General features: G+C 44.6%; 1 protein-coding gene across 2 annotated transcripts in view; it reads right to left on the bottom strand.

Annotated features, from left to right (window-relative positions):
- The window catches only part of BMP6 (bone morphogenetic protein 6), a 95,047-nt gene that overhangs the window by 8,402 nt on the left and 61,126 nt on the right, over positions 1-25,519 (bottom strand). For both annotated transcript variants that reach the window (XM_071804555.1, XM_065830808.2), the window contains exons 2-4: positions 20,027-20,219; positions 6,787-6,935; positions 4,980-5,177 (exon numbers count right to left, since the gene is read on the bottom strand). In XM_071804555.1, coding sequence (XP_071660656.1) covers positions 4,980-5,177; positions 6,787-6,935; positions 20,027-20,219 — 540 coding nt within the window. The remainder of the gene's footprint in view (positions 1-4,979; positions 5,178-6,786; positions 6,936-20,026; positions 20,220-25,519) is intronic.

The following is a 25,519-nucleotide window of genomic DNA, read 5'->3' as shown; positions in this document are numbered from 1 at the left end:
ATTGAGCTAAAACTCGCTGAGCTACTCAAGTTGGCTTCCAAAGTGCATTGTCTCGAAAGCCTGGGAAGCCCCATCAGCTACTCTATAGTTGAGTGTGCTCAACTGTTTTAGCCCAAATTGCTGTTTGAGGTGCTACGCAGTGCAAGACCCAACACCCAAGAGGCAAGAGGGTATGCGTCCCTCACCGGCAACCCTGCAGAGGGGAGCCAGGATGGCTTAGAAGAAGCAGCCCACAGCGGGGGGACGCTGCAAACAACCCTACGCTGCCACGACACGATGTGTGAGGATTGCTTGCCACAGACCTTCGAAATCTCTGCAAGTTCAGAGAGCTGCTTTGGGAGCTCCTATAGACTCATTGTAGGCTTAAAAAAATCATCTCTTTTTTTTTCCCTGAACACACCAATTCAGAAACACTAACTTGGCATTTACAGGGCACTGCATTTAATCACACTGCAAACTATTTTGTCTGAAACAGAGATTTAAAAAAAACCCCAAACCTCTAGTTCTGCACTTAAAAATAACTTCCAGGGCAGCACATTTAGAACAGCACAGTTAAGATGGCTTGTCTTTGCGGCTCGTTTGCACTCAACATTGTCTGCTTTCACCAGAACCCAAGTCTGACTTTCTGCAAGCACAGATGTTTCTCTTAAAGCTGGACAATGGTATTTGTGTTGCTGAAAGGGGAGAGAGAATAGCCTGACCCTAATGGTCTTCCTCCTCCAGATTCTTATGCACCCACCTTAGATTTCCTATAACCTCTCCCACGTTAAGTGCTGGCAAAGAATATATAAATATTTACTGAGGTTGATCCATCTGAGAACACCCTTGCTGCTCCCAAGGTGCCAGCTTACCAAATTCCACATGGTAATTAATTGCTTCTGTGGTCCAAAATAGCTTTGACAGAGGTCTCCAAGGCCACTCCCTTCTTCTTGGTGTTTGACTTTAGTGATTTGTCCGGATAAAGCTGGTGTAAACTGATCATGCAGTTAGTAACAGCCCACTTCACATGAAAGTGATCTGCTTGGGTGGGAAGAAGGGGAGATGTGGGGCTGATGTGGACCCACATGTGAAGGCATAAAGAGAAACACTGGCCACACCGCCCCAGTCTGCATCCAAGTGCTCTACTAAAGTGAAGACTGGCTGTGAGATAACAATGTGTACCAATAAGACCCCAAAAGCATTTGGCCTCATTTGCCTCCAGTGTGTGTGCGTGCTGCCCTTCGCAGTATTTTGCTCCTGTACACGTGGGGAAATCTATCTGGAGCCATCATGCATGGCTGCTGGAAGGAAAGGCCACTTGGAGAGCCTCTCCATTTCTCATGTAGCACCTCACACCAGTCCTGGAGGCCATGGGGTGGCTAAAGAGAAGGACCCGAAAAAGGGTGTTGCATGAATTTCACTCAGAAGAGCAAGCACAGCTCAAATCAGACATTTAAATGCGACTCTCCATAAGGAGGAGGTGATGAGAAGGAATGTTCCTGAAGGCTGACTTGCAGAAGGGGAGGGTTATTGCCACTGGGCAAGGAGACAGCCCCACACGGAAACCATCGTTCGGGTAATTCACAGAGGAGGTGGCTGTACAGCAAAGCTCTTCTGCTCAAGTGTCACCACCTGTCACAGTGAAGAAAGTCACCATCTCTCCAGGTTAACTAGAGGGTCAGCCCGGAGTCTGAGAGCATGAGCTAAAACCTCCACAAGACACAGCTGAGCGAGAGCCTCCAGATCTTGCAGACAGCAGCAGAGACACACCTGAACACTCCTCCCACCCACCTCATTCCTCTGCATCCTGGGCCAGAGCTGGCATGTGATTTTCTGGCTCCTAAGACAAAAATACTTCATTTTCTTCCTGTTCATCCTCCTTCTGTAGAAGAACAGAGCTCGGCTCTAGGAATGCATTGACGCAGGACCCTATGTCAAAGCACTTTATAACCATGGGGGTTACTCAGTTCTGCTTTATATAAGCCAGTCATAATTACGTGTTTATAATACAGGGAAACAAGTATTCTTGGCGAAAAAATACAGACCATTGAGATTCTTATGCCACAGCCATACTCTTAGCATCTGAGCACTTGGTACTGACTGCAGGACAAGAACTGCACATCAAAGGGAGCACAGCAGGATCCCAATCCTGCACGCATGCCTTCACGTAACCCCACGGCTCACCAGATCTGGTACCAGCCCAGCAGCACATTTCACGTGCTCCAAACGGCAGGACTGGAAATGCTTTCCATATTTAGATAGTAAATGGGGCTTTTTTAAACTTGCTGCCCCCACACAAACCAACTCGCAGTATCTTTTGGGATAGGTGTTCATTTTTGGACTGAAGAAAGAAAACCTAGTGTATTCACTCACACAGGGGAAGGAAGGTTCAACCTACAAAAAAAACCATCCACATGAGCCAGCTGTCTTGTTCTCCATGAGAGAAACTGCCATCAAGCTCTAATAGGCAGCGGCAATCCTGGCTCAGGGAAGAGCACAGACCAAAAATCTGACAAGATATAAGAAACAGCGACAGAGGAAGATACACAGGCAGGGAGATGCACAGAAGGGGACCTCAGCATCCCAGTTCTGCATCCACTTTGGGTCCAGGTGGGTCAGGGCACCCTGGAAAGAGCAAGGGAGCCTTCAGGGTAACCCCCAGGCTTGCATCCTGCTTCATCTTGAGGAAAACGCTTCCCCAGCCCTGTCGTACATCATCAGGGTACAGATGTAGGAGCACACACAACTAAAATAAAATTAAAAAAAATCTGTGTGATCTCTTTTACACTAAAAACACATGCTGGTCATTGGTGCCTCTTGGACTATTAAATCAACCACTTCTTAAGGAGAACAGAGTCTAAGAGTGTCACACTTAAAAAAGAATATAAGATGATGTAGTCTCTCTTTCCTAAACACAGAAACCAACCAAACATGCATCTTAACTTTAAATTCCCTTCTTTTCCCCCACCTTAAATCCACAGAGGCTCAACTATACCTTGTTCGCCACAAGTTCCAGGTTTTAAATTAAAGTTGGCTTTGAGCTAGAAGAGCTCAAAAAAGCCCTTGAGACCACAGAATAAGCAGCTTTTGTTTTTTTCTCTTTTTGTCATTTTATAATTTTACAACCTGATGTGTGGTGTAGTTTAGAAAGCAGCGATGTAAAAATCGCCCTTTTTGCCCAGTATATCTGCTCCTTCTGGAACTTTGAGTCACATCACCTGCTGTAATAGTGGTGAAAATCTGTTTTTAGCACTGCAAAGCTTGCAGAGCTAGGGAGAGAAAGTCAGAGTCCATCCTGACTCCACTACCAGTGCTATGAAACAGCAATGCAGTAAGTGGCTTTCCCAAAACACTGTGCATATATTAAAAAACTGGCTTTGGGGATGAAGGGAGTGCAGCAGCTGAGCCCACCTGAGTGGGAGAATTGCATGCTGCCTGCATAACAGCTGGGTTTATTGCTTATTTCCCAGGTGAATAAAGTACCTTGGTAAGCCCATCATGTGAGAAAAGTAACCCAGAGAGCAGGTGTGATGCCTGCCTTTAAAACGGCAGCTTGGAGACCCCAAGGAAAACCAGGACCAAAGTGTGTCTCAGCAATTGGGACCGACAGACGACTCCAGCTGCAGGGCTGGCAGGGGGCTCTCACATCAGATTAGATGATAACTCCTCCAGCAATGCCACGCTGGCACTGCCTGACCTCCTGTGGGGAGGTGAGACTGCAGGACCAAGGCGCTTCTCCTGCCCTTACAATCCATGAAGTGACATTTCACACCCAAGTAAGTCCGGCACCTGCACAGCATGGCAAGGGATCCCATGGCCACACTGCGGTGTGCACCGCGGGGACATGCAGTAGCTGCTAGTGGCCAACTGCTGCTGGCACACACTAGCCCAAAGGCTAAGTCCACCACCACACTGGGCTGGAGCAACAGGGCTGCATTGGCACAAGGCCATGCCCAAAGCCTGCCCACCAACACTGGAGGGGGTCCCACCCTGGCTCAGGCTCCCTGCAGGCTCCCAGCACCATGGCCAGCATGGGCCACCTCAGGTGCAGCATGGCTAGCCCACAACCCAAGCATGCAGGAGCAGGGGACAGCCTATGGATTCACAGCGGCTAAGTTTTGGCAGTGCTGGCTCATGTCTGGACATAAACTAAAAAACACAGATGCCCCTCTCCATTGGGGTATAAGTCATTTCTAGACACGGGAAAAGCAGGGATCCTCTTGGAAATGAAGGGGGCAGCATAAGCAAATTAATCAAGTAACTTGGAATGGGATGGAATATTTGAGAGGAAAGAAGGTACTCAATGAACGAACGACTTGTAGTGTTTTGATGCAGGGCAGAGCATCTGGAAAACAGACAAGACGCAGAAGACAGGACATGCTTGATTTCTGTCAAAATTTCAGAGTTATCCTGTTGTCCTACCAGTCCACAACGGCACTCACAAGGCTGTTGTACAACACCTGCAACACACAGCTTCTCCACAGTAAACAGGCAAGCCTCTTTGCCTGCCTGGAAATGCACTTCACTGTGTCTACACTGCTGTTCTCACAAGGGGAAAAAAAAAAAAGGATCTTGAGCTCTTATACCAGGGTTTTTCCAAAGAAAACTGAAAGAGGACTCTGCTGTAAGCATATGTGCAATACCATAAATCTCAGTGTACGCAGAGATGGAATATTTTAAATATTGCATTTCACATGGCATAATTCTAGGCAAATACTGCATAGCAAGCAACCTACAAGCACAACATTTGGAGCTAAAACACCTCCCCCCCCCCCGAATGCAATAGCTGCGACTTCACCTGGAGATCTGGATTCCACCCTCGATTCAAGAGGACCCTCATAATGAAACTGCCTCTCCCATCCCCTTGCAGGAGTAACCTGTTTCCCCAAGGAAGAGCATCCCACCTCACATCCCCCTTCTTGCTTTTGCACTCCAAAACAAATAGAGATATTACAAGAAGGTGCCCCAGCTTCCAGATAAAACAGGTGTTGCATGATTACCTGTGACTGTAGACACCCTGGAAACATCCTGAGCCTGAGTGGAGCGGTTCCGACTCTGTTGCCTGCGCCTGTTCGTCGCTGACCTGGTAGTCCGAACATGAACTTCACTCACTTTGAAGAAGGCCACCATGAAAGGCTGTTTGTCATATGGGCCATCTCGGCCTATGAGTCCTGCTTCTCTGGGATTTACACTGAAACCTTCAAATCAAACAGAAAAGTGTTAGAGAAACAGTGCTGTTGGATTGCTTCTTCCAGAATCATGGCACCCCCATGATCAGTGTTTCCTTTGTTCGTGCTCACACTGTTCTTCTTTTATCATTAAACACTCCCTTCCTGCCACCTTGACCTATGGACTATTTTTTACAACAGCATCCCATCCATCCTGGACAAGAGGTTCCACCGCAAGCTGGCTCCTTGGTACCCTGTGGCATCTCTACTCTGGCTTAGGCATTAAGCAGGTATACAGATAAATACATAAAATGTAGAGCCCAGATGTCTCAGGAAATTAGTTGTGCTGCCTGTGAAACATAAGGAGTAGAGAGGGCATTAGGAGACATGGGGAAAGCAGAGGGCAAAGAGATGTAGTGCTTTTGACAGGAACACAGGGATGAGCTGTCAGCCCATTTAGGGAGGTGGATGCTGGCACTGACATTTCCCCAGGGAGAAGAGTGGACAACCCTTCTTGTCTCCTTCAACCCCACAGATGTACCAAAACCCAGGACGAAGTCATAGGAAGAAAATACAAGCTTGGAGAGTGGATCCTATAAAGCAGGGGTGTCAAACTCATTTTCATCAGGGACCACTTCAGCCTCACGGTTGCCATCAAAGGGGCAAATGTAATTTTAGGACTGTATAAATGTAACTACTCCTAGATTTATATAGTCCTAAAATTACATTCGGCCCTTTGAAGGCAACTGTGAGGCTGATGTGGCCCCCAGTGAAAATGAGTTTGACAGCCCTGCTATAGAGGAAAGATGTCCCTGTCATCTTTTTTGTCACCTTCTGGTCATCTAGATCCTCTCCTTCCCCACCACTTATTTTCCAACACTCAGCCTCATATGTTCTTTTGCAGTCTCTTCTCTCCTTTTCCACCTTTCGAAGTTTCTGTGGGCTGTGACATGCTATCATTGCAGCTGCCCTGGGAGGGACCAGCCCCACACAGCAACCACATTGCTTCTCCAGTGCAGGGATCCCACCTCAGGTTTTGTGAAATCCAAGCAGCAACGGCAGCTGCATCAGCCAGCAGGGCTGCCATAAACCCACGTGGGGAGGTGCATAGCTAAAACATGATGCCTTCTTCTGACCTCTAAACCTTATCCCACCTGGGATCCTGCCTCCATGTCCCCTTCTACCTCCCAACTCAGGAACCGGGACCCTACCCCAGCCTGCCTCCAGCACCTCATCCTGGTACTGTTTAGAGATGCCTGACCTCACTCATGGGGAAAGACATGTCTGTCATGGAACAGCCAAGAATCATAGAATGTCCTGAGCTGGAAGGCACCCACAAGGATCACGGAGTCCAACTCCTGTCCTCGCACAGGACAACCCCACAGTTCACACCATGTGTCTGGGGGCATTGTCCAGTCTCTTCTTGAACACTGTCAGGCTTGGGGCTGTGACACCTCCCTGGGTAGCTGACAGTCCTCAATTTGTGCCCTCAGTGGCTTTGCTCAAGTTGTTGGCTACAGCTGCCTATGAAGGCAGGGTGCTCACTGCCCACATCACAACTGGACTCTGTTAGCATCATTTCTAGAACAGCATCCAAGAGGCTCGTGAGGTTCCTCACATTAACTGGCCTGTAACGTACCGTCCCGGGTCACCACACTCAGCTGCAGTCCCATGTTGTGCTGAGGGTTCATCACCCACATGTTACTGGTGGCAGTGACGTCAAACTCCAGCCAGCCCTCCTCTGAGGCCCACACTGCCCGCGTATCCAGCAGAAACAGGTCAGAGGCTCTGCAGAGGACAAGCATATTGACAAGATTGTGATGTCTGGGATTTTCTCCCCCGGCTTTCACTGTTATAGAAACAAGAAAACTTGAAATATGTAAAACTGATGTTAATAGTTAGGGGGGAAAAAAAAAAAAAAAGTAGTCTCCAAAATCTGACTGGTTTTATCCACAGTTTGGCCACGAGATGCACATAATTCTGCATGTGAAATTTGGGATTATGAAAGTTTTTCACCATTTTTGAGGCTGGAGGAAAGCAATCCTAGTCCTTAGATCTGGGTGCTTCTCCACTGGCAAAGGATTCGTAAGCAACATTTCCTCCTGAAGAGCCCAATGCCAGCTCTGGCAGGAGAGTGGTCAAAGTACCTGCATTCCCAAGCATTCACTGGCGTTTGTCAAAGGGGTTTTGTGGTTTCAGCCCACATTCCACAAAACAGATCTACCACAATGGAGAAAAAAAAAAAAGTCACCTAAAAAAGTCACCTAACAGACCAAGCATCAAACAGTGAAGGAAAATGAACCTCTAAAGGCCTCTAAAGACATTTTTCTGAGGCTTATCAACAGGGATTAGTGCCTTGTTCCAAGGCTGTTGATACTCAATCTCTTTCACGGGCTTCAGCTTCAAATGCTCTCAAGCCTATACCTTTTTTGCAGCACCAAATGTCCACCAAAACTCCATTCAATGAAATCAGCTGGAGAAATCCCATGTACATTTTCTTACTGCATTATAGTCATAACTTCCCTGTGCAAGAGAGCCACAATTCCTATCCCTTAACCTGTGGCCATCAGCACAAAATGGATACCAGATGAAAATCCCATCTTCACTTGTCTTTCCCCTGGATTTTTTTTCTAACAATAACCTAATGGAAATGAGAAAACAGGCTACCTGTCCCTGCCACCCATCAAAGGTTAACTTTAGAAAAAAAATTTTTTTGATTGAGTTACATTTTATTTTTGGCCAACTGTTATGTCATACTGCCCAGCAGCTTGGTTTGCATGAGATCACACATGGAAAAATAAGCACTTAAGTATATTAGGGCTCCTAGTGCGGCTATTTTTATAGCGTGCAGGCTCTCCTCCACCTCACTGGTAGCTGCACACTCTGTGGTTGACTCAGCAGCCTTTCCCACAGGAGCCTTTGCCACCGCTCCTCCAACGGGAAGAGGGTTCAGGAACAACTCTGACCTTCACCCCCAACAGCAAGCAGCAAGTGGCTGGGGCTGGCCAGCTGCTATGTGCTTTGGAAACCCTAAGGTTCAAAGATTTGGGCTTTCCCAGGCAGGGTGTATAAACTGAAGGATTGCTTAAAGGAGACCACAAACAGCAGCTGCAGCTGAGACCGCTCTTCCCCTCTCCAGGTTTAAGAGAGGAATGAACTGCTAGATCATTCTCACATCTAAATGTGACTTACCCATTGGTCCTCTCCAATGCCTGAAATTGATTCTATGTGAAAACAGGTTTTCCTAGCACCTGTTTTGACTTTTCCCCTCACACCAACTGCTTTTTGGTCTCCTGTCCCACTTGCCCTCCTCTAAGTGCCATACTCTCCCTGGCACTCACCTGCTCCAGACAACGTCCCACTAAAGCCTCCAGACTAGAGTAACTTTGGCGTTATGCCCCCAACAATCCAAACGTGTGGCTGCAGAGCCACTGGGAATGCTCAGAGCTTACATTCCCATTGCCTTGCACTTTGGGAAGACACTTGGACATCAGAAAGCTGTAAAGCTGGAAAGAACCACATGGTATCATCTAGCCCATTCCCTGAAGTCCAGGCGGGATCAACTATACCCACATCACTCCTCAGAGATGTTTTCCTGACCTGATCTTACAGATTTCCAGCCTCAGGAACCCTACCATCTTTCCAAGAAATTGAATGGGTTTCACTTGAAACACTTCCTTTTTTTTTTTTTTTTTCCCCCATAGTACAGGGTGCTTCAAAAAAAGATGGACACAATATGTTACAATTACACAAAAATTTACAAGTGGTTTAACCAGTTAATCAAGTTTTAGTGAATTTGTATTAATGCCCTATGTTACTTCTACCTGCTGTACAGACAACATTGAGACAATAGTCGATAGTTTGTGGTTACAGAGATGTAGTGATTTCAAATTTCACCTTTTTGAAACACCCTGTATCTAACTTAAATGCAACAATGACCTCTCCTTCTTATCAAAACAACATTTCAGTCTTTCCTTGTAAGACATGTTTTGTAGACTTTGTCTATGCTCGTTGCTCTTTATAGACCCAACTCTGATCTAGATCTCCCTCATGCTGAGTACAGTGGAAGGATAATCATGATGCATCCCACAGACTATGCCTCTACTCATACATGTCAGAATATGATTTTGGCTTCTTCACAAAACTCATACTGTTAACTCATGTTCACCTTGTGATCCACTATAATCCTTAGATTCATGCTGCTGAACCACAAAGGACCCAGTCATTTCCTACGGTTTATTTACATCACTCATCTTTCATGGCCAAATGCAATTCTTCTCTGTACCAAATCACACTTCCCCTCCGCTGGGCCGATTGAATCTCCATCATTATTAGATTACTTAAATTATGGACTTGCCCTCAAGTGGGTCTCCCCCATTTAGTATCCTCCACAAATGTAATAAGTAAACTGTCTGCCCAATGTACAATGATACCAAACAAGAATGCTCCATTTTATCTCAGCATGTCAAACTCTCTTTGGAAATATTTGAATTCCTTTGTATAATGCAGATAAAGTGGACAACTGGCTTTTCCAATCCAGTTAACTCTCTGCAAAAAGATTCATACAGGAGTGGTTTTCAATTAGCTCTGCTATTCAGCTGAATCTCGCATTGTTTGACTGGAAGAAGCCACCACTGAAGGTTCACCCCACAGGTATTGTAGGTCATTGTAGTAATTCCAGCAGGTAACACATCCTAATACTTTCTGATTAAGTCTGTTTTCAATTAGTGTTTGTCACCCAAACTTCACCAAGTTGCACAAAACTGCAAGTAATCTCTCACTAGTTTTGGTTTTGGCATGAAGGTTTAAAAATAATATTCTGTCACTTATTTCCAAAGACAAAATCAGGGGGGAAAAAAAAAATAATTTACTCACATAAAAAAGAATCCCAACTATTTAACTGAGTCTTTAAGCACATTTTTTTTTTCTTTTTTCTTCCAGAATATAAATGTTGTATGTCTTTGCTCCTTGAAGGAAAATTATCTCAAAACTGGCCAAGCAGTAAGTACTTGAAAATTGCTGCCCACACAGGCTTAACAGAGATTCTGAGCTTAGCAACAAAATCCCCTGGATTTTTTGTCTGCAGGGAACATACTTTCTCCTCCTTTCCTTCTCCTCCCTTGGTAAACCAAATGCCATGTATCACCTGAGGGGAAACTGCTCTTCCCTGCAGCCATGTGCCTGAGAAGAAATGCCCTTGCTACTCCTGCAAAAAAGCCGTACGATGTCTGATCTTGGAACGGAGACCGGGACATCTCCCAGGCTGGCCCCAGGTGGACTGGAAAGAAAATCTAATCAGATCGGGACGGGTGAAGGATTTGCTGCAGTTGTCGGGGGGGGGTACATGGACATGCAAGGACGAGCTGGAGAGACCCTGGATGAAAGGAAGAAGTCTGCAGAGTAAAGGGAGTAGAAAGCACCTCTGTGAATCAGGCCCATTATTCCTGACTCAGCACCCCTCTGCTTCTAGAAGTTGTTGGGAAACTACTGGCATCTTCCTGCACTGATGGCTCACAGCCACAACCTGCTCCTGCTGCCACTTGCAGCAACATGACTTCCAAGAAATGTGGTAACGGGCATCACTGATGTGGATCCCACACTTTCAGTCTTGCCTCAAAGTTCATAGGGAAACGCAGCCATGACTGGAATTTCCCTCCCCCCCCGCCCAGTTCTGCTTTCTGAAGACCATTTATTCTGCTCCTCTCCCACTAGGGTTGCAAAAGAAAGATGGAGAGCATTAGAGCTAAAGCTGCTGCACAGCCTTATTGCCCTTATCACCACTCCTGCTGCTGGACTGTTGGCTGATTTTGGCAAGGACCACATTTGCCATCGGTGTTGGCTTAGCAGATCCACACTCCATGGCCCGACTTGTTGCAAAAGTTGGAGCACGTACACAGAGCAGACAAGCAGGGTACTCCTGCAAGCCAAAGAGCAGTGTTGGATAAAGGAAAAGAAATCATCTAAAAGCAGCAACTAAACCTGGTGTGGACAGTTGACCCTCACCAGTATATGCATCAGCTTCTCATCTGCACAACAAGAACACCACCACTAGCTTTGCCTTACAGCCATGTTAAAAAAAGAAATATTTAGGAAGTAGTCAGATACCGTGCTGAAGAGTGCTACACACAAGCAGATGCAAGCCAATAGTCAAAGCGAAATCTGAAGAGCGGACAAAAAGGTGAGAAACGGATCACATAACGAGCAAGTTGCATGAAACAAAGTATTGAATTTCTAGTCATTAAGTGATGACACTGATCCTGTGCAGTGAGGTGGGCAGTGGCATTCCAAGAGGAAGCACTCAACCATATACATGGTCACATCAATGGAAGAATTCTGAAAACCTCAGCATTTGAGACTAACAGGCAAGACGGGACCTGAGGGAAACGGGAAGGGAGCATGAAGAATGGGGAAAACTAGAAAAAGAAATACTGGAAGAAATGCATGAGCCAGCACTGTTGAGCAGAGAGGAAGAAATATCTGTTCTCAGCACAGGCTGAAAAAAGTCCATAGGTTTCATGCCAAAGCAACCCCTCACATCAAGGACATCACAGGACCTCTGGCACCTGCACAGCAGGACTTTCAAATTCAGTGTACAGAAGAGAAATTTTATCACCAAGAGAGGCAGTTTCTTAACAGCCTCTTTACCTAAACCTGCCTCTGGGTTTTTATACAGCTACTGTCATCTCATTGTCACTATGGTACCTGACAGTCTCATCTTTATTTTCAGTGTGCTTAGCCATCTGGATGAGTTCACTTAATGACTTCCATAATCAGGGTATCAACCGTATATTATTAACGGGATGCAAGTGAATGGGAGAAACTGAGGCTGAGACAACTTTCCCGAGACAAGAGAGGACATTAAATAGGAAAGAGATTCCCAGCTTGAAATAGGAGCATTTTGTTCTGGATCAGGGCCCTGAAGTATGGTCTCAAGTCCCAGGAAACAAATGTGAGTGTTTCCATGGCCTTCAGAAGACTCTGGAGGAGGACGGAGAAACAAAGGTCAGCTCAGCAATCACCAGTGGCTGGGATAAACAGAAAGAAGTACACAGTTTACAGGAGAAATATGGCCTGTGTAATTCAGAAGGCAGGATTTAGGTCCAGTGTCCTCAGAGAGCAAGCTGATTTTTCAGATATAAATATCAAATACGGCTACTATTCTTAATGCCGGCATCCCAACCATGTACTCAGGGCACTTATAGGAGAAACAGCTTGCATTTAAGTTTAGTACTTTTTCCCTGTAAGATAAATATTTTGTTAACTGAAACCTCTGTGTAAACCTTTCAACAAAATGTCTCTAGGTGTCAATTCTCTTTAATTGAACACTAATTATATTAGAATTTAGTCAAATTAGTAACCAGGTCAAGTGGTTAATCTTAGTTACTATACTTAGTGAAATGTTCACATTAAAATAATTCCTCTGTTCTGGGTACACATTACAACATGGAACTTTGCTACAGGAAAAACAGCAAAGCTATAAAAAGCTGCATTTAAAGAAGCATCTGTTGAATTAGGTTTTTTACTTTCCCACCCTCCCTGGCCTTCTTTCCCCAACCAGGCAGAAGTTTCACCAGGGAGACAAGTGAGAACAAACAGAAATCTCACCTTCAAAATGACCAAGTTAAAGGTCTCGTATTTTAATTACAGATCTCGGAACAATATTTTTGGCCCCACTTCAAAGCTCGCAATTACCCAGGTGTTTAAGGGATTGTTACGCATCAACAGCCATTTACCAAAGCATTAATTACTTTAAGTCTCTAAAACTTTCCTCAGCTGAACCTTTTTGTTTACTTTTCTTCAAAGACAAGTTGACATAATAGTCTAGACTGCCTAGCAGCAGTTTCTCAAAAGGGAATTTCACGCAGAAGTGTGTGGGATTTACACTTTAATTAACACACTTTCTAAATACTCTTCTGGTACCTCAGGATCTGAGTCTTTAGTTTGCACTGACATCAACCTTCTGTGAAAATTACTCTGCATATAGCAAACTAGCAAAATTATTTGCTCTTATCCATGAACGACAGACTAATAACTGGACTCACAACTGGCTCAGTCTTACAGAGTTTAACAGAGCTCTACACTGATAAAACCTTGAAATCACAGCCTTTTCAAAACCGTAGATCCAACATATTTCAGTAGATGTAAGCACTACTTTGAATTTAAAGAAGTGTTTACTACTTATAGAACAGATTGTATACGGAGTTCGCACAGCATGAGGTACTGCCAACAGATGCAATACAAAACCTTAACAACTTAGTATGTCTAAATGACCATTACTCCAAAGATTTAAAAGCACCATACAAAATCCAATCAATCAGCACTCACTCGTACAGAGAGCCTCAGGCAGCGGAATGCCAGCACCTGGAATAAGCTACCATGGAAAGCAAAGGCCGTCTCTTATCATTTTATGAGAAGAAATAAAGCTGAGTTTAACTGTCCTGAAGTAGCTATTACACCATCTACGGGTCAGAGGATGAGGAGAGGCATGCACATCCCATAAGAGCTCCTTAGAAACGAGGAAGGGACTATGAAACGCTGTCAGCCACAAATGAAGTTACTTCCAAGGTGAAATAGATAAACCAGCAACTGGGTACTAATTCATAGGGACTGACAGCCAGGGGAAGAAAAAGCACAGAACAGTGATGCCAGGTTGCTCTGGAGAGGGTCTGCAATTTGGCACAGGGAGAAGAGAGACAGCCTGGATGCAGCCAGACATTGGGATCCAGGAGAAGGGACAGGCAGGTGAGCTCAGCTTCTCGCTGATGCCCTACCAGCCCCACACCCTCAGTGCTCTGTCTGGTAAAACCTGCCCCTGTGCTGAAAAAGCTGTTCTGTATCACTGTGGGTATCACCCCAGGAGGTAAAGCCTGCAGGGGTGGGGGGTTAAGTCTTGTAGACTCACTGGAAGAGCAGCAGAGTGAGACATCGGTTTCAAGGCTGCATCTGGCAGAGAGCGGAAGATCAGAGCCTAGAGCTCGAGGATGTTATCTCCCTGTGCCAAGACTGCAGGAAGCTCAGCCTACAGGTCTGTGATAATCCTCAGCAAAGCCAACACTAACGTTTGAGCGCAAAGGTGTCCCCTCACATCCAGCTCAATGTCTTGAGCTTCACAGCTCTAAGGAATGAACACTTTACCAACAGGAACAGTGAAAAAAGAAAAAAATCGCCCCTAGTCACAGGTACAGGAGATTTATTTCTCATTTCTTTGACTGTGATTTAATGAGACTACAGGGTATTGTAGCTGTAGCGATGGCTACAGTACTGTACCTCAGAGTTTAAATGCAATTTGAGGCATAAAGATGAGGGAGGAGGCAAAGGGGTAGTATTTATCTTTGTCCTTTAGGAAAAGACATAAGGCACTGATACGGTATTAAGTTTTGTTAGAAAAATCCAGCTGGATGCAGAACAAATAAGTTTAATCCAGAATAAGTTTAACTTTTAAACTACTAAAAACCAACCACCCTAAACCACAACAAATTACATACCCACAGTGGGAGTTGAACTGAAATGCGGACAGACACTTCTCTATAGCATCACGGAAACAGCTCTATCATATACAAATATATGCACACTGTATACAAATCTGACCCCAACTTGAAACAGATTGATGCTAGCGTTGTTATTTGTATTACACGACCCATTCCAAAACCCAGTTGAGGACAGTTATTTATTTTCTAAGCTATAAACACTGCCGGCAAATCAATTTGCCCTTTAGATTAGAAGCTCGGATCACATTTGTATAAATATCCTGTTGCAAAGAGGAAGACTTTATTACCACTGTAACTGGCAGCTAAAAAACCAACGAGTGCCTTAACCCTTAAGGAACTGCATTCAGTAGAAAGACATACTCCCCAGGCGGTCACTCTGCAGGGCACACCTATGTTCACACGTGTTTTATCATACAGGAGAAATCTTCCTGCACATCAAGTCTTTATATTGCATTCTGGGTGAAAAAGAAACTGTTTAATAAACTTAGACCATTAAGGTACCATATCTTCCTTTGATCACTAACACAGGCCACTGTGTTTTTCATAGGTCAGTTGTTTGGACAGTGTGGGAGTGTTTTGAGGTCTGCATTAGCAGGATATTTACACTTAAAAATATACTAATGGTCCAAACCAAGGACTAACATCTTTGATCAACCATAAACTGCCTTCTCTGGTCCTGACCTGACATCTCTCTGGGTGAGAGTAAGGAAGCTTTGAGCTACAAAAAGAAATTAATGAGCTGTTTCCAGGGAAAACTCGTTTCTTCCCTTCCCATGCGAAGGTCTCGCTTACATGGCAATCCACTCACAGGAGGTATCAGAAGTCAGAGAGGGCTTTGCTGGTCCATCCACAAAACCAGTCCTACACCTTAGAAACCCGCCCACACGCAGGGCTCAGCTGTGCATCCGTACCACCAAAGGGTGGAGAGTTGAGGCTGCACAGCTCCTGCCTGCTGAAACTCAGCACCCCTTCAGATACGACCAAGGTGGGACAAGCATCTGGAAGCTGAGGCCACTTGCCTCCCTAAACTGGTGTTCTGGCAAACCTCCCTGCTTTCTGCACACAGCAAAGGAACAAAGAGCACAGTTTCTTCAACTCTGGGGGGTCAGAAGCAGAAGGGCAGCAGCGTCCAGCAGATGTATCACCCATTCCCCCTCCCGACATCACCCCCGACAGCCCATTTCAAAACCCGGAGTCATTCCTCTCAGAGCAAACCAGATGTCACATCGGCCTTGTTTGGTGAAACCTCTTCTCCACACAAGCCGAAACGCGTTCTGCTGACGGCTGGCCACAAGCTTGACCTGTCTTGAGGATTTCATTAATCTCTTTGCAGCGTCCCACTGACAACTCCAGCAGTTTGTGTTATGACAAAACGTGGCCATTAACCATGGTTGGTTGAAAAACAAAAGCCTAGTTTCTAGGCGCTATTTTTTTTACCTCACAAAAGGGCGGAAGGAATGGGGAGATGAAAATATTACTGACACAAGTGAGTCAGTATTAAAATGTTTTCTTTTTTAAGAGAGAATGTACTTAGACCACACTGTCCTCAATGTGCATTTCACTGCCTGGAAAGCCTCCACGAGTATCGTTTTCATATTTCTGATGGTTTTGAACAAGGAAAAGGTCAAATTTCTCACCGAAGGTGATGCCATTTCAATCAGCATTGATGTATGAACCTTCACACTCTCCCTCCATACACCCCTATCTAGGAGAAAGTCAAAAATAGGCCTATGAAATCCTTGCTTTTAGCCTTGCCTACAGTAGCATAATTCAGTTTGATAATTCAGTAACTGGCAGAAATTTTAGCCTCAGGTTTGGTTTTGTTTTTAGCCATCAGGGAACAGCCAGCAGTGCCTTGAAATTCCATGCAGCAGTGCGCACATCTGGGCTGGAGTCACACACTTACGCTCTTACTGTCCAGATGAGCTTTTTTTTCTTTGCTCAAGTAATACTGAATTAAGCCACTTCATTACACTTAACCGGAGCCAAGGGATACTTCCAGGCTGTGAGCTTTGGTGAAGATTTGTATTCACTGAATCTTCCTCTAAACTCCTGCCCTCCCAAACTCATTTATTTGAGAGGAGCAGGCAGGTTTCTTTTTTCTTTATATATTTTCCCTCAGAGGTGCATGGCATCTTTCTCTTGCAGACTGCTGGTTTAAATCCATACATGCCAGCTGCCCTGTTAAGAATTATTTGTGCCCAGAAGTATTTTATTAGCTACTAATAATCACCTCAGACAACGGTTAACCTCATAAAAGCCAAGATTAACATGGTGACTTGGAACTTTCTCTGGAGACTGCCAACACTGACTGCGCAAGCACATTCTGTGGTCTTCAGAGGTGAATTTTCCCGACCAGAAGGAATATTTGTCAGCAGAACAAGATGAAAAAGGGTGCTCCGTAAACTCCTTCTGTTTCACCTACTAGTTCACGGGCTAGACTTCAGAATCTGTACAGATTCTTCCTTATGCAATAAAATGTCACCAAAGGTCAGGAAATAATCAGGCTGTTATTCAAACCATTAGTTCAAAGGAAGTGTGACACAACTTTTTTAGGTTTGGGGTTTTTTTCAAAGACAGCTGTTATTTTCTGGCTCATAAGATAGCTGCTAAAACAAAACAGAAGCTTTACAAATATTTAGCAAGTTCCTTCAAAAAATAGTCCTTTTATTGTAATTTAACCTCTCAGTATTCTCAACCAGAAAATAAAAAATTGTATTTCAAGTTAATCCACTGAGGCAAAAGACGGAGAAAAAAGCACTTCGGATTTTTTTTTTTTTTTTTACCACTACTAAAAGCAAGTGAGTGAATTAATGATCAAACCCCAAAACCACTCAAAGAATACAGCTCCTTAAGGCATACCAGAAAAATCTGAGGCATCTTTGCCCTCCATGAAGAGACTTTACTGAACAGCTAAATACAACTTTCTAGTATTTGTTTTCAGGAATGTTCACAAGCCAAAGTCTACCAAGGTCACCAACATGGTTGCATGTGAATCTCTAGCAGCAATAGCCTATACAGTCAACACCTCAACTGAAGAATAACAGTTACAACTAAACCTGACACTGAAGAGTGGTAGGCAGCTTCTAATATCTTATTTTAATTGTCTTTTAACATCTGCATATTTTAAATTTATAGAGGACAATTAATAGAGATGACAATTTTATATACAGATATATAGAATACATACATATCTACGTATTTATACACAAGCACAGGTTTTCATATGTGTTTTTATAGTTTACATGTACATGAAAGAGTCTTTCAGTTGAAAGGAAAAAGGGTGGAAAAGGGCACATCCTTTTTATTACAGCTGCAAGAAACTGTGAGCCACATCTTGCCCACCTCTGTGCAGATGATGCGACAAGTCCTGCGGACTCTTCCGATGTGACAAGTCCCGCAGACTCATCCAAAGCGCAAGTTTCTTTAGCCAAGCGTCTCCCTCCTTCCCACCAGTAAAAATAAATAAATAAAGAAGAAAAAGAAACAGAAAGGGAGCCTTGAGGGACTGCATGAGTCAGAGGTTAGTAATGAACTACAGACACTCATCCCTGGGTCAGTGGTTCACGCCCAGCCCATGTTAGGAGGGACAGGGAATTGCTGGCAGCCTGGACCTGGAGGAAGCCGCTTTATGACTCCCAACATGAGGATGCCCTCGGTACAGCCGCCAACAGTGGCAGGAGGAACACAACGGAAGGGAACTGAGAGACTCAAAATACTTGCCAGCTCTGGAGAGAGACCACCCTGGCTATCACCACTGAGCTGCTGTCTGTGCTCTGTTTGGAGGGAGGTCTCCAGCACCCAGTGATGCCCAGCACCTGCAGATGCCAAAGTGCCCAGTGCCAAAGGACACGTGTTGCAGCTTCACAGCACAAACTGATTTTGGCACGTTTCTGGCGTGGTATTTGAAACAAAGATACGAGGTCCCAGCATCACTGCAGCACACAGCCTCTTTCAGAACAAGTTTGCAAATTTATAAGGAACGGGGTATGTTAGGGGCTGTATCCTGTACTTTATTCTCTTTCCTGCAATGCTTTACTTGCTTGCTCAGTATATGCTGAAAAAATGTTATGTACACATAAAAGCTGACAGTTCTCCTACATTGTGCCCTTCTTGGGTGACCGACACAGAGCAGCATTGTCGATTGCTTTCATAGCCACTTGGCATAGGTTTTCCTCCAGCTCCAGAGGTGGTATCTCTACTTGTGAAATCTAAAACAGACCAACATTCACCATGTTTTATTCAATGTGGCTCTAAATGAACAATACAGCTAACATCTATGAAATCTGCATGACCGCCTGGACTTCCACCAGCTCTGCAAGCGGGCACTGATGTCACACCCTAACCAGCAAGCACTTCACCCCAGAAGGCAGTCCAGCAACTTGCAACTCGAAGGACAAAGGGAACACAGATCTTCTAAAACTAACACCTTCTTCCCCATCACCTGTATACCCAAGTATTTCTCTCCATTTCCCAGAGGCCACACTCACAGAACAATCACTAGCTATTTGACGTTGCCCTCACAACAGCAGATCATCAAAGGCAGACACCCCCAAATGGTACCAATGGAAAGGCTGGAGAAAGAAGGACCAGAAAGGAAAACACCCAGGAAACCTTTGAACTTTTTTAAATACTGCTGCTTCTGATTTCTCTGCCTGCAGCAGAGATGCAGAAACAGTCCTGACATGTTTCAGCAGAACTAATGAAATACTTTTGTACCACAGTGTTACTCTGACATTGAATTGACCGTGTATTTCCATCTAATAGCCTTACGTGATTCTTCCCCCATCTGAAACATTCCCCTTTTTAAATTAATCTGTTCATTTACACTTGTTCGGATTTTTGTATCACCACTTCTCCTCTACCTCTCTTTTGCCTCTCTCATTGCCACTGAAAGGCCAGGAGTGATTTTGTATCTTTAGTCAGCATCCTGAACTTTTTTCTGCTTTATTTACTTCAATGTAAGTCCAGCTGAGAGCAGGTCAAATCTCCACTAATTACCAGTATTTTTCAAACAGGCAATGGTTTTTATGTTGGTAGTATTAAGCTGAAAGGGGACATGTATGTGTATTTCAGTATGCCAGAGCAATGCCAGCACAGTAACTTCGGTTTCTGCCTCACATCAGATTCTTGCTCTATTTAACGATAACACAAAGGTTGCAGCTCAGTGACACCTGGGGCTACAATACTATGTATGGACTTTCTCTGGCTGAGGTCCATTTTGCACTCTACCATGCCCATTTCCCAAAAGGAAAGGACCATGCAATAACACAACCTTGTTAATGTGAACTAAACCGTTATTTATTTAGCAGTCCTCTCAACATGAATGCACAAGCTCAGCTTTCCCCAGGATAGTGGCTGGTGTCACAGAGCCAGCCCTCTCTTGCGTACCTGTTCTGATGTTCCTGCAGCACTTGGTAGATGCTGATAAGGAAGGTTTGGTTTTTAAAGCTCCCCACAACGCAGTCCTTGTAGATCCGAAACTCAGCGGCTGTGACGGCCTCACCCTCAGGAATCTGAGACAAATTAAATTTGAACTCCTTGTGGTGCCGCTGGTGAGGCGTGAACTCCTTGTCATACTCAACTGCAGATGGGAAAAGGAAGAAAAGGAAAAAAGGAGCCATGACTAAAGTTTAACAACAAAAAGTTTCCACATGCTGCCACCTGTTCCTCCAAAAAAAACAAGAATCCTATTTTCTTCTCCAAAGATAGCCTTGGAAAGTGCCAGGAAAACTTAGGCAGCTAAAGCCTTTCAAATATAGTACTAAGAAAAGATGAATGTTTCGATTCTCTAGCCAATGCCTTTGAGAGTTCCTTTTTTTTTAAAGAAAAGCCAGCTTTGACAGGTGAATAATGACCACGCATTTTGCTCCTGTGTAAAACTCTGAAGCTGTGACCACCCCCAGCATTTTCCACCTGTGGATCTCCATGTTCTTTACCACATTTCTTTAAGCCTCACACCCCTCTTCCAACAGAGGAAACAACTAGTTCAATTTTGCTTTAGCACATAAAGGCACAGACAGAACTAAGCGTTAGCACCAGGTCAATCAATTCCCTAACCGTCCTAAAAACTGCTGGTTTTTGGCTCCCGGGTCAGCACATTAGCCATTGGACTACCTTGTGAGCTGAGTAAGATTAACATGACACTTATTTCAAGGGTTAGAGTTAACCCAAGCTCCCCTTCCTTTTGCAGAAGCTTATTTGAGAATGAAAGAGCTGAGAAGGAGTGACCCCTTCCGCTTTCTGGTCTTAGGCCTCCTCAGGTACACTCTCAGCTACAGGGTTGAAGACAGACACAAACCAGAACCCCTCCTTCTTCAGGCCTCAGGATTTGCGTTTCCTCTGTTTGAGGCTCCCTTTGCAAACTTTATTTCTTGTCCCACTCTTGTATTACTTGATTACATCTTGATTTAGTCTGACTTTGATTTATTCTTCATTATTTCTTCTAATTTTCTATTAGAAAATGGTTAAAACATTAGCGTATTATATAAATATACAAGATTACATCTTTAAACCCTGAGGGGGAAAAAAATAAAACCAAAAAACTGTTCCCACCAGTGCAACCAAAGGAGTGTACGTCAATGATGAATAAGTCACCATTATATAATCATTAGGGACATGACTGCACTCGGAGAAGGCAGCGGGGGAAGTACAGATCCATTTTTACGTTTGTCTTTGTGCTCTCTTTCTGCTGCTCCCCCCACCTTAATGCATCAGACTGCAAAGGCATCCATGAGCCTACCCTCACAACACCCCATGAGGTAAGCAGCAAACCCTGTTTTACAGCTGGGATACTGAGTCACCAGGAGAGCGACTTGTCCAAGGACAGGCAGCAGAGGCTCGCTGCGAAGCCAGGAAGGACAGCCAACGTGCTTGAGGTTCGTCACTTTACCCACAGGTTACCTCCCCGAAGAGCAGATATGTCTCCTGGCCACGGGAAACAGCCCACGGAGATTTTCCCCTCTACCTTTCCCAACTGCCTGTTCCTCCTCATCACCCAGTCACAGTTTCATCCGTGTCCTCTCCCTTTCCTTTGGCAGCCCTTTCATGTGAGATGCCTCATCTGGCTGGGTCCACGTCCTGGCTCCCTGCAAGACAGTTAGTCACATCCTTCTCTTTGAAGCTTGCCTGGAAATCTTTTCACCTCTGTATAACTGCTGCCGAGCATCTTGTGGGACACTGTACTTGGAGATGCTGCATTAAAAGCTGTCACCAGGCAAACAGGCCAACTTGCAAACTGCCCTCAGAGTTGGACACCGCTGCAAATTTTGGCAGTCTTGCATTGCATCTGTCTGAGCAGTTCAGATGTCAAATGACTGACAAATGCAGGTGATGGGACCCTACGGTTTCCAGAAATGAGGCGGTGACGCCCAGCATCTACGCCAGAGATTGCGACAAGGCAAATGATGGTACCACTCACTTCCAGTGTCACCTAGAATTACCTCACTGGCCACCAGTTATCAGCGATCTGGGCTTCCCTTTGAAGCATCTGCCTCCGCTTTTAATTGGGAACGACTCTGGCAATGCTGGACTGGTCGGTGTCACTCACACGTACACCCTCCAAGATGGGGCCTGAGCTGCCCAGTGACTCCCCATCCTGAGGCGAGCCCTGCAGGATGCACCTCCCAAAACAGAGTGGCCACGTACTTTCAGAAACTCGCAAGCATCCAACCAACAAGAAACCGCGTTTGGCTGCTTGCAGCAGAACGACGTGCCCAACTTGGCCTTTTTTACTTGCTGCTACAAGACGAGAGGATGTAATTAGTGGTGAGGGAATGTCTAAATCTACAGGTTTGGAGAGACACACTTATGAAGCAATGATTCTTGATTTAGAACTTGCAAAATCCTTGCTCGCGGGTGCAATGACCAGCCGAAACCCACGTTCCTTCCTGTATCGTCGCGAGGACGAGCTGACCTGCAGGAGAGATGTAGCAAGGCGGGTTTCCCTGGGCTCATGGCTGAGGATGATAGCAGAGGATCAGGAAGAGCAAGGGGAAGGGGACAATCAGGATGAGCCACAGAACCCCATCAGGGTGCTGGAAAACTAAAATCACACCAGAGAGGAACAGCAAAGGGAATATTCAATGCTGCTTGCCAGCTATGGCCCCATGTCAAGATGCAATGTGGCCTCTACAAGCACACAAGGGAGAGCACAGAGCCATCCCATCCAGCATGGGGCTCAAAATGAGCCCAAATGTCATTTTTTGCTTTCCAACACCAAATCAGCTATAGCAGCCTTACTTCCACTTGTCTCCACTCCAAAATACGCAGTTTAAAAGAGATATAGTCATACCGTAGTCCTTTAAATCAGTATTTTCCCCTACCCGTCTTGTAAAAGTCGAACACAAGCCACAAGAGGAGGAAAAACCCACTCAAACATCTACCACAGAGCATCGAAAGTAGCTGCAGGTACAACACTTCACTCTGAGTACCCTTTCCCAGTTTATAACTTGCCCGATATGTTTACAATAGTATTTTCCTGTTTTTTTAAACTTTCTTCCTCTATTCCCATCTGTGTCTGAATAACCTGCACAATCACAGAAGCTGACTAGACTGATTACAGGGGAAACACTCAGACTGATTCGTTATCAGGCTTGGCAGAATAAACAACCTGAAACACACAAACAAGGAAACCTTTGATTAATCCTTCAGATTAAGTAATTTAGCTTTTTCTGTTATAAGAAAACACGTTCAGAAAGAAATACTGCTAAGTTGATGGTGCCCCTGCTCAGTTGCATCCCTACAACATCACAGGATGGAAAAAAAGCCTACATTAAGCTTGTATGAAGCAAGTATAAAAGTTTAACGAGTTGGAAACTTTTTCTGGCTATGTATCTTCCCATGATACAATGGAGAGTGGGGTTTTTTTAATTTGTGGGAGTGGTGAGATATTTAAGTTCTATATACTCATTGTCACCCCATCAAGTTAATAATCAACTGTTTTCATTCAACAAGACAGCTTAAAAATATAAAATGCCAACAGTTCTTCCCTGGGGGCTTTTTACCCCCTGGAAACTGTTCATTTTTAACAAAGAAGTCAACTTTTAGAACAGTAAAATCTGGACAGAGAAGATCCAAACTGCTGGTTCCCAGGATAACCCAGTCTGTATTGCTATCGTGTTATAACGCATCAGATGACCTCGTATTCAAAATGCAGACAGCGCATGCCACAATGCAAGGCAACAGTAAAAAGGAGAAATCATTTCTCAAGCTACTTTCCAAGTATTTTTTTTTTCCCACGTGAATTCGTTCAGGTCAGTCTGATTGGTGACATGTGAAATCCAAAGCTAATTTCCATATGAAGATGGACGCATGCACATCCCAACTTTGTAGAGCCCTTCAAGAGAAAACTGGGTGGCTCACAGCCGGGGCAGGTTGAAAGCAAGCAGCCCCAAGCGGTGCTGACCTCCCATAACCTCTCCCCAGGCCTGGCCAGAGCATCAGGACCAAAACCAGGGATCATTGGGTCATGACAAGAACTATAGCCTTATAAAATTCATCTTCATGGTCAGACTATATTATCCTGAACATTATTACTCATCTGCCAGAGTAGCTCCTTAGAGAGTACAGATCCAAGCACGCACATCCCAGGGTGAGTTGGGAAAGGAGATGGCAAAGAGAGGTTTTAGCCCATCGTGGGTGCACGTTCTCTGAGCCAAAGGGACTGTCTGCTCCACCTGCAGGTCTCTGCGCCCATCCTGGCTGGGGCTTTGGCTGCTCCTTCGCTTGCAACACAAAGCAGAGCCTGAGCTGTGGACACCATGAGTACTCATCCTCGAGTTTTCAGTACAGCTCATTTCTGAGCAGAGCGGCTGAGTGTACACAAACAGTTAACAGAGAACCCTGCCAGTAGCTCTTTACATTCCCTTTAACAAATATTTTTAAATGCTATACAAACACAACACTATTGTTGAGTAGTTAAAAAGGCAAGAATGGCAAAATTAGGGTTACTGTGGTTTTGAATTTTGTGTATTCTAATTCTAACCCAGTGTTGCAATAGCCAATTTCAGCACAAAATGTCCTTGGTTTAAAAATAGCATACTGCTTACAATACTTGTTACTTTAAAAGCACTGCACACACACACACACACACACACACACACAAAATAAATAAAATAAAATAAAGAAATTAACACAATGCATCTATTTTGGTAATGATACCATCCTACTTCCATTTGAGTGTGTCGCATACATCTTGGACCAAAGGAAATGTAACCCTAATGACTGAGTCGTGGACATAAACTCTCCTCATGCGTAGGAATTTTCAGAATTTCTTTTTGGATTTAAAGTAAGTGGTATGCAGAAATAACAGGACAGCAGTACCAAGTGTCAGGATATTCAGTGTTTTTCTCCAGTTCTGAGCTGTTGAGAAATGTGTTCGGTCAGGTGTTTGGGTGAGAATCTCAATGATGGCTTAAGAAAGTCTCTAGCTCATACTCTTAGAGCTAAAGCCAAAACTACTCACATATATACTCATAACCCAGAGCTCCAAAAGTATTTTTTTAATAAATTGTCTATATAAACAACTATAATTTCCACAAAAACCTGGCTTCTTGGAGGGGGCAGAGAAGGAGTGGAGATGACTAAGATATGATTATTTGGGATGGGACATTCTGCATTCGTCCTGTCCCCTGCAAGGATGAAATTTCTAAGAATCTTTTGCACCCCAAGATCTTCAGTGATGACTTGGTTTTGCAGGACCAATGCCACCACACTCAAGCAAAAATCATCAGTATTTGTAGTCTGCTCAGGCAAAATGAGTTTTGCACAAGTGTTCATGAATTTGAATACAAATATGATCCATTCTTACTCATTTCTTCTCAGCCTTCATGCATGACCCCCTCCCTTAATAAAACGAAAAAGCCCCTGAAAACCAGAGTTTTT

Source organism: Patagioenas fasciata, chromosome 2, assembly GCF_037038585.1.
Source record: "Patagioenas fasciata isolate bPatFas1 chromosome 2, bPatFas1.hap1, whole genome shotgun sequence".
NCBI classification, from domain to species: domain Eukaryota; kingdom Metazoa; phylum Chordata; class Aves; order Columbiformes; family Columbidae; genus Patagioenas; species Patagioenas fasciata.
The sequence above is the reverse complement of the archived record's forward strand: the minus strand, read 5'-3'. Positions and strand labels throughout refer to the sequence as shown.